This window comes from Procambarus clarkii, chromosome 80 (genome assembly GCF_040958095.1).
Source record: "Procambarus clarkii isolate CNS0578487 chromosome 80, FALCON_Pclarkii_2.0, whole genome shotgun sequence".
Classification (NCBI taxonomy): Eukaryota; Metazoa; Arthropoda; class Malacostraca; order Decapoda; family Cambaridae; genus Procambarus; species Procambarus clarkii.
The window spans coordinates 15,642,233-15,650,798 of record NC_091229.1 but is presented as its reverse complement, the minus strand read 5'-3'; the positions used below and the strand labels follow the sequence as shown (position 1 = coordinate 15,650,798).

The window sequence follows — 8,566 nt, the reverse complement described above, 5'->3', positions numbered from 1 at the left end:
GTCTAGGGAGCAACAGTCTGGGGAGTACAGTCTAGGGAGTAACAGTCTGGGGAGTACAGTCTGGGGAGTACAGTCTGGGGAGTACAGTCTAGGGAGTAACAGTCTAGGGAGTAACAGTCTAGGGAGTAACAGTCTGGGGAGTACAGTCTGGGGAGTAACAGTCTAGGGAGTAACAGTCTGGGGAGTACAGTCTGGGGAGTACAGTCTAGGGAGTAACAGTCTAGGGAGTAACAGTCTGGGGAGTACAGTCTAGGGAGTAACAGTCTAGGGAGTAACAGTCTGGGGAGTACAGTCTAGGGAGTAACAGTCTAGGGAGTAACAGTCTAGGGAGTAACAGTCTGGGGAGTACAGTCTAGGGAGTAACAGTCTGGGGAGTACAGTCTGGGGAGTACAGTCTAGGGAGTAACAGTCTAGGGAGTAACAGTCTGGAGAGTACAGTCTGGAGAGTACAGTCTGGGGAGTACAGTCTAGGGAGTAACAGTCTAGGGAGTAACAGTCTAGGGAGTAACAGTCTAGGGAGTAACAGTCTAGGGAGTAACAGTCTGGAGAGGGTTTGCAATGTTCTTCCCACACCAAGTTGAAAGTGACTCCAGGCTTGTATATCACCCCATATTGTGTACTGTAGAGCACTGTCAAGGTTGACCTCGTGGCCTTCACAAAACCCAACAGGTTCTGAACACGACAGACAGGAATGTGAAGACCCTAACCTGTGACGCATATGGAAATGACGACGTTTTGGTACGTCGTGGACTTAATGAAGGTCCAGGACGGACTGATGTGATTGTTGAGGCTGTTTTTTTTTTTTTTTTTTTGATATATACAAGAGTTGTTACATTCTTGTAGAGCCACTAGTACGCGTAGCGTTTCGGGCAGGTCCCTGGAATACGATCCCCGCCGCGAAGAATCGTTTAATTGTTTTAAATCGTTTAATTGAATCGAAGAATTGTTTTTGCTGTTGTGGGAAATACCCAAGATTGGATTTCTTTTAATTATTTACAGTTAAGTGAACTGTAAGTTTAATTAATGTTCATTTGGACACTTCGTACACACACAACAAAATGGGGGTTAATCCAGTAATGCTGAATCATCCTGTTAATAATATTCATTGCTTTATAACCTCAACAATAATAGTCATAGGGTTAGTGATCTAACTACGTAAGTTAAATGTAAACAGGAATCATAGCTGTAAAGTTGATTTAGTTAAGGGACATCAGACGAAGCTCTCGTGAATCAGTTATATCATCGCCTCGTGGGAGGAAGCCTCGCGTCCACGTGAAACCCGTAAATCTGAGACGGCTGGACCCAGTTGCTGATCACTATGGAATTAATACACTGTAGCTCATGCAGCACTAACATTTCCATGATAAAGTTCCATTAAAGAAATAACCCTGTAATTTGACCTACACACACTTTGGTAATTCAGATCCCTTACAGCATGACCGGTTGGTTAATCTCTTATCTAGGTTATGTGGCCACTTTACCTAATATCGAGCTCTAAACCGACCGGATACACTGTGCAGTGATGTGTGGAGCTAGCATCAAAGTGTGGGAGGTCTAATGCGACGGATGTTCCAATATTCGACTATGATAACGGCTGGCTCCGGTGGGATCAGATGGAGAACGTCGAGAAGCGTGTTGTCGTGTGGGGATCTCTTGCGCCTCTGGTGGGCCTGTGTCCCCTTCCTTACGTTGAGCTCCGCGGTGCGTGCCAGTAAATAAGTCACTGTTTACTTTAAGTTATTCAAGGACTGTATTTAGTTAACGTCAATTTTCACATGAATAATTTACTCTAAAATCTAGAGAACAATTTCCTTTGTTCTTAACACTGGCTCGTAGAGTTTGTGTGATTTACGAAACGTGACTTTGGTTTCTGACTATTTTTACACGGATGCAAACATTTACTGGGGAATGGAAATACGACCTTATTCTTGGTAATCCTAATTTAAATAGCAAATGTTAATAAAATCAATATGCGGCATAAGTTTAATGAGAGTTAGATAAGACTCGTCAACCCATGTTGCCGGCTGGCTGGCTGACGCAACCGCCCGCCATCGACAGTAGGAAAGTTTCGGCGTTTTCCTGGATGCGAATATTATCAGTAATTTTAATTTACTAACACAACGAATTTTCTTGCTGTGCTAGGAATTGGTGAAACAATATTGACATAACGTATTCAAACGTATAATGCTAGGGATTAGTAACATTAATATCTTGACATAACGCATTTATCGTATAATGCCAGTATTTAATACTTGGGGTGTTGGACACTTCCGACAGTGTTTTTAAGATTCAGCTACTGGGAACAACAGAGTCTGTACTCACCTAATTGTGCTTGCGGGGGTTGAGCTCTGGCTCTTTGGTCCCGCCTCTCAACCGTCAATCAACTGGTGTACAGATTCCTGAGCCTATTGGGCTCTATCATATCTACATTTGAAGCTGTGTATGGAGTCAGCCTCCACCACATCACTGCCTAATGCATTCCATTTACTAACTACTCTGACACTGAAAAAGTTCTTTCTAACGCCTCTGTGGCTCATTTGGGTACTCAGCTTCCACCTGTCTCCCCTTGTTCGCGTCCCAAGGTCTGTGTTTGTGAAGTTGGGACGTAAGGTATAGGACCATTGTGGCCTTCCACCCGAGTGCTTGTGGGTCATACGCAAACACTCCTACTGGCTTCAGTAGCCGCCTCCACACTTCCTGTGATTTCAGTAGAAATACAGTTGTATGCCTTTTACAAGTCCATGGTGGTCCAGTGGTAGAGAATGCGACTGGTAATGCTGGGGTCGTAGGTTCGCGCCCACCTCACAGCCCTGGCGCATTTTCTCATTAAATATTGTATTAGAGGTTTGAGTGTTTGCTGGACGATAAGTTTGACCAAGCTAGCCCACAGGTAGGGAACGGGCGGGCTTCCTTCGTCTCAGCTGAGGCGCGGTGAGGCTAAGGCGTGGTGAGGCTAAGGCGTGGTGAGGCTGAGGCGTGGTGAGGATGAGGCGTGGTGAAGCTGAGGCGCGGTGAGGCTAAGGCGTGGTGAGGCTAAGGCGTGGTGAGGCTGAGACGTGGTGAGGCTGAGGCGTGGTGAGGCTAAGGCGTGGTAAGGCTAAGGCGTGGTGAGGCTGAGGCGTGGTGAGGGTGAGGCTGAGGCGCGGTGAGGCTGAGGCGTGGTGAGGCTGAGGCGTGGTGAGGCTGAGGCGTGGTGAGGCTGAGGCGCGGTGAGGCTGAGGCGTGGTGAGGCTGAGGCGCGGTGAGGCTGAGGCGCGGTGAGGCTGAGGCGCGGTGAGGCTGAGGCGCGGTGAGGCTTAGGCGCGGTGAGGCTTGGGCGCGGTGAGGCTGAGGCGCGGTGAGGCTGAGGCGCGGTGAGGCTGAGGCTGAGGCGCGGTGAGGCTGGGGCGCGGTGAGGCTGAGGCGCGGTGAGGCTTTGGCGCGGTGAGGCTGAGGCGTGGTGAGGCTGAGGCGCGGTGAGGCTGAGGCGCGGTGAGGCTGAGGCGTGGTGAGGCTGAGGCGCGGTGAGGCTGAGGCGCGGTGAGGCTGAGGCGCGGTGAGGCTGAGGCTGAGGCGCGGTGAGGCTGGGGCGCGGTGAGGCTGAGGCGCGGTGAGGCTGAGGCGCGGTGAGGCTGAGGCGCGGTGAGGCTGAGGCTGAGGCGCGGTGAGGCTGGGGCGCGGTGAGGCTGAGGCGCGGTGAGGCTGGGGCGCGGTGAGGCTTTGGCGCGGTGAGGCTGAGGCGCGGTGAGGCTTAGGCGCGGTGAGGCTGAGGCGCGGTGAGGCTGAGGCGCGGTGAGGCTTAGGCGCGGTGAGGCTTGGGCGCGGTGAGGCTGAGGCGCGGTGAGGCTGAGGCGCGGTGAGGCTGAGGCGCGGTGAGGCTGGGGCGCGGTGAGGCTTGGGCGTGGTGAGGCTGAGGCGCGGTGAGGCTGAGGCGCGGTGAGGCTTAGGCGCGGTGAGGCTGGGGCGCGGTGAGGCTGAGGCGCGGTGAGGCTGAGGCGCGGTGAGGCTGGGGCGCGGTGAGGCTGAGGCGCGGTGAGGCTGAGGCACGGTGAGGCTGAGGCGCGGTGAGGCTGAGGCGCGGTGAGGCTGGGGCGCGGTGAGGCTGGGGCGCGGTGAGGCTGAGGCGCGGTGAGGCTGAGGCGCGGTGAGGCTGAGGCGCGGTGAGGCTGAGGCGCGGTGAGGCTGAGGCGCGGTGAGGCTGAGGCGCGGTGAGGCTGAGGCGTGGTGAGGCTGGGACGTGGTGAGGCTGAGGCGCGGTGAGGCTGAGGCGCGGTGAGGCTGGGGCGCGGTGAGGCTTGGGCGTGGTGAGGCTGAGGCGCGGTGAGGCTGAGGCGCGGTGAGGCTGAGGCGCGGTGAGGCTGAGGCGCGGTGAGGCTGGGCGCGGTGAGGCTTAGGCGCGGTGAGGCTGAGGCGCGGTGAGGCTGGGGCGCGGTGAGGCTTAGGCGCGGTGAGGCTGAGGCGCGGTGAGGCTGAGGCGCGGTGAGGCTGGGGCGCGGTGAGGCTGAGGCGCGGTGAGGCTGGGGCGCGGTGAGGCTGAGGCGCGGTGAGGCTGAGGCGCGGTGAGGCTGAGGCGCGGTGAGGCTGAGGCGCGGTGAGGCTTAGGCGCGGTGAGGCTGAGGCGCGGTGAGGCTGGGGCGCGGTGAGGCTGAGGCGCGGTGAGGCTGAGGCGCGGTGAGGCTGAGGCGCGGTGAGGCTGGGGCGCGGTGAGGCTTAGGCGCGGTGAGGCTGAGGCGCGGTGAGGCTGGGGCGCGGTGAGGCTTAGGCGAGGTGAGGCTGAGGCGCGGTGAGGCTGGGGCGCGGTGAGGCTTAGGCGCGGTGAGGCTGAGGCGCGGTGAGGCTGGGGCGCGGTGAGGCTGAGGCGCGGTGAGGCTGAGGCGTGGTGAGGCTGAGGCGCGGTGAGGCTTTGGCGCGGTGAGGCTGAGGCGCGGTGAGGCTGGGGCGCGGTGAGGCTGAGGCGCGGTGAGGCTGGGGCGCGGTGAGGCTGAGGCGCGGTGAGGCTGAGGCGCGGTGAGGCTGGGGCGCGGTGAGGCTGAGGCGCGGTGAGGCTGAGGCGCGGTGAGGTTGAGGCGCGGTGAGGCTGGGGCGCGGTGAGGCTGAGGCGCGGTGAGGCTGGTGCGTGGTGAGGCTGAGGCGCGGTGAGGCTGGTCGTGTGTGCGGTGTTTCCCATACCTCCTACTAATGACTGGGCAAGTACAACTCAAACCGAACTTGCAGGCATATACCTTGCCACTGAATTTTTAAAAGACAAAGGCAGTGGACTTATATACTGTGACTCGCAGAGTGCACTCCTGGCACTGAACGCACATAGTAGTGACACCCAGAAAATAGTCAGTGATATTCGAATGAATGTTTTAGCTGCTAAAGAAAACAGATTTGAGATTAAATTCCTATGGATACCATCACATGTTGGCATCTCAAGACATGACACTGTTGATATGCTTGCTAAGACAGCCTGGAGAAAACCAGTGGTAGAAATTGATATGGGTGTTTCATTAGCAGTGACAAAGAGAATACTTAAACAAATATCTAATGAAAATCTCACCGACCTAACAAATTCTCAAAGACCTGAAAGTTGTAGCATTAAATATTATGATAGATATCGTGAGGAGACATTCACATATGGGACTAATAGAACAAGAACCCGGCAATGTGATGTTATAGTGACCAGAATACGCCTGGGATATAGACGTATCTGGCAGCTTTCTCAAAACCCAAATGTCGAGTACACAATGTGTCATCTTTGTGAAAGAGAAAACATGCACTCTCTTGAACATTATATTGTAGAATGTCCCATACTGACTGACTTTCGCTCTCCTGGGCTAAGGTATGCTGAACTCTGTAATTACTATATGAGTACTGGAACACTTGATGATATATTGGACTTATACCCAAGATTGACTATAATACATTAGTTATACAATGTATGTGATGTAACTATAACCTGAGCTTGTAAAAGCACCCCAATCATCTTCAGTGTTTAATAACACACTAGTTTCTATAGCAGCTATATTACTTGTCAAAGTAAGAAAGACACAATTGTAGGCCTTGTAAGCTGGGACCCTGGGGTTGTAGACCATATAAGCTGGGACCCTGGGGTTGTAGGCCATGTAAGCTGGGACCCTGGGGTTCAAGACCATATAAGCTGGGACCCTGGGGTTGTAGACCATATAAGCTGGGACCCTGGGGTTGTAGACCATGTAAGCTGGGACCCTGGGGTTCAAGACCATATAAGCTGGGACCCTGGGGTTGAAGACCATGTAAGCTGGGACCCTGGGGTTGGAAGTCATATAAGCTGGGACCCTGGGGTTGTAGACCATATAAGCTGGGACCCTGGGGTTGTAGACCATATAAGCTGGGACCCTGGGGTTGTAGACCATATAAGCTGGGACCCTGGGGTTGTAGACCATATAAGCTGGGACCCTGGGGTTGTAGACCATATAAGCTGGGACCTTGGGGTTGTAGACCATATAAGCTGGGACCCTGGGGTTGTAGACCATATAAGCTAGGACCCTGGGATTGTAGGCCATATAAGCTGGGACCCTGGGGTTGTAGGCCATATAAGCTGGGACCCTGGGGTTGTAGACCATATAAGCTAGGACCCTGGGGTTGTAGGCCATATAAGCTGGGACCCTGGGGTTGTAGGCCATTTAAGCTGGGACCCTGGGGTTGTAGACCATATAAGCTAGGACCCTGGGGTTGTAGACCATATAAGCTGGGACCCTGGGGTTGTAGGTCATTTAAGCTGGGACCCTGGGGTTGGAAGTCATATAAGCTGGGACCCTGGGGTTGAAGACCATGTAAGCTGGGACCCTGGGGTTGGAAGTCATATAAACTGGGACCCTGGGGTTGGAAGTCATATAAGCTGGGACCCTGGGGTTGTAGACCATATAAGCTGGGACCCTGGGGTTGCTCACTGAAGCACATGATCTGGGTCCTCAGGTGCAGTCTGAAGTTGTACCTTCAAGAGATCGTAGACTCTACCTCTTGTGTCTAGTATGTGAAGCTCGTCTCTTGCCTGTGTGGAGCCTCAGAGTTAACTTAAAGCAGCATGTGGTAGAGTATTGTGAGGTTAATGAGAGTTTTCAGTAATTAATAAACAGTGAAAGTTTTCACTGGTGGTGAAAGTCCCCCTCTTTGACGAGGGATAGGCTATCTGCACCTAGACAGCAGACTATTTATATATAGATTTTTGGGGGCTAATTCCCTTGGGGAACGGGGCTACGCTAGCCCTGAAAGACTAGCCTCTCCCTCTCTCCCGCCCTCCCAGCCTGACAGAGCAGCGGTCAGGCTGGGCCATACCCCGGGCCGGGGAAGACTGATGGGCCTATCACACCGAGTAATGTCTATAATCAGAAGTCATGATCACTGACCGGTAACCTGAACTTCCACACCACGCTCACCTCTACCTGAATACTGATTGTGCGGTGGTGGGGTGGTGTAGGTGTGGTACCTGGGTGGTGGTGGTGGGTGTAGGTGTGGTACCTGGGTGGTGGTGGTGGTGGTGTAGGTGTGGTACCTGGGTGGTGGTGGTGGGTGTAGGTGTGGTACCTGGGTGGTGGTGGGGGTGTGGGTGTGGTACCTGGGTGGTGGTGGGTGTAGGTGTGGTACCTGGGTGGTGGTGGTGAGTGTAGGTTTGGTACCTGGGAGGTGGTGGTGGGTGTAGGTGTGGTATCTGGGTGGTGGTGGTGGGTGTAGGTGTGGTATCTGGGAGGTGGTGGTGGGTGTAGGTGTGGTACCTGGGAGGTGGTGGTGGGTGTAGGTGTGGTACCTGGGTGGTGGTGGTGTGTAGGTGTGGTACCTGGGAGGTGGTGGTGGGTGTAGGTGTGGTACCTGGGTGGTGGTGGTGGGTGTAGGTGTGGTACCTGGGTGGTGGTGGTGTAGGTGTGGTACCTGGGTGGTGGTGGTGTAGGTGTGGTACCTGGGTGGTGGTGGTGGGTGTAGGTGTGGTACCTGGGTGGTGGTGGTGTAGGTGTGGTACCTGGGTGGTGGTGGTGGGTGTAGGTGTGGTACCTGGGTGGTGGTGGTGGGTGTAGGTGTGGTACCTGGGTGGTGGTGGTGTAGGTGTGGTACCTGGGTGGTGGTGGTGTAGGTGTGGTACCTGGGTGGTGGTGGTGGGTGTAGGTGTGGTACCTGGGTGGTGGTGTTGGTGTGGTACCTGGGTGGTGGTGGGTGTAGGTGTGGTACCTGGGTGGTGGTGGTGGGTGTAGGTGTGGTACCTGGGAGGTGGTGGTGGGTGTAGGTGTGGTACCTGGGTGGTGGTGGTGGGTGTAGGTGTACTACCTGGGAGGTGGTGATAAGGTGTAGGTGTGGTACCTGGGTGGTGGTGGTGGGTGTAGGTGTGGTACCTGGGAGGTGGTGGTGGGTGCAGGTGTGGTACCTGGGTGGTGGTGGTGGTGTAAGTGTGGTACCTGGGTGGTGGTGGTGGGTGTAGGTGTGGTACCTGGGAGGTGGTGGTGGGTGTAGGTGTGGTACCTGGGTGATGGTGGGTGTAGGTGTGGTACCTGGGTGGTGGTGGGTGTAGGTGTGGTACCTGGGTGGTGGTGGTGTGTAGGTGTGGTACCTGGGAGGTGGTGGTGTGTAGGTGTGG

At 54.9% G+C, this 8,566-nt stretch overlaps 1 protein-coding gene across 1 annotated transcript; it reads right to left on the bottom strand.

Annotated features, from left to right (window-relative positions):
• Positions 1-3,081: 3,081 nt before the first annotated feature.
• LOC138357884 (nascent polypeptide-associated complex subunit alpha, muscle-specific form-like) lies at positions 3,082-6,903 on the bottom strand. Its single transcript, XM_069315048.1, has 3 exons — positions 5,993-6,903; positions 4,714-5,208; positions 3,082-4,672 (listed from the first exon to the last, which is right to left on the bottom strand). The coding sequence occupies exons 1-3, from the start codon at positions 6,901-6,903 to the stop codon at positions 3,082-3,084; spliced, it is 2,997 nt and encodes a 998-aa protein (XP_069171149.1).
• Between the last annotated feature and the right edge of the window lie 1,663 nt (positions 6,904-8,566).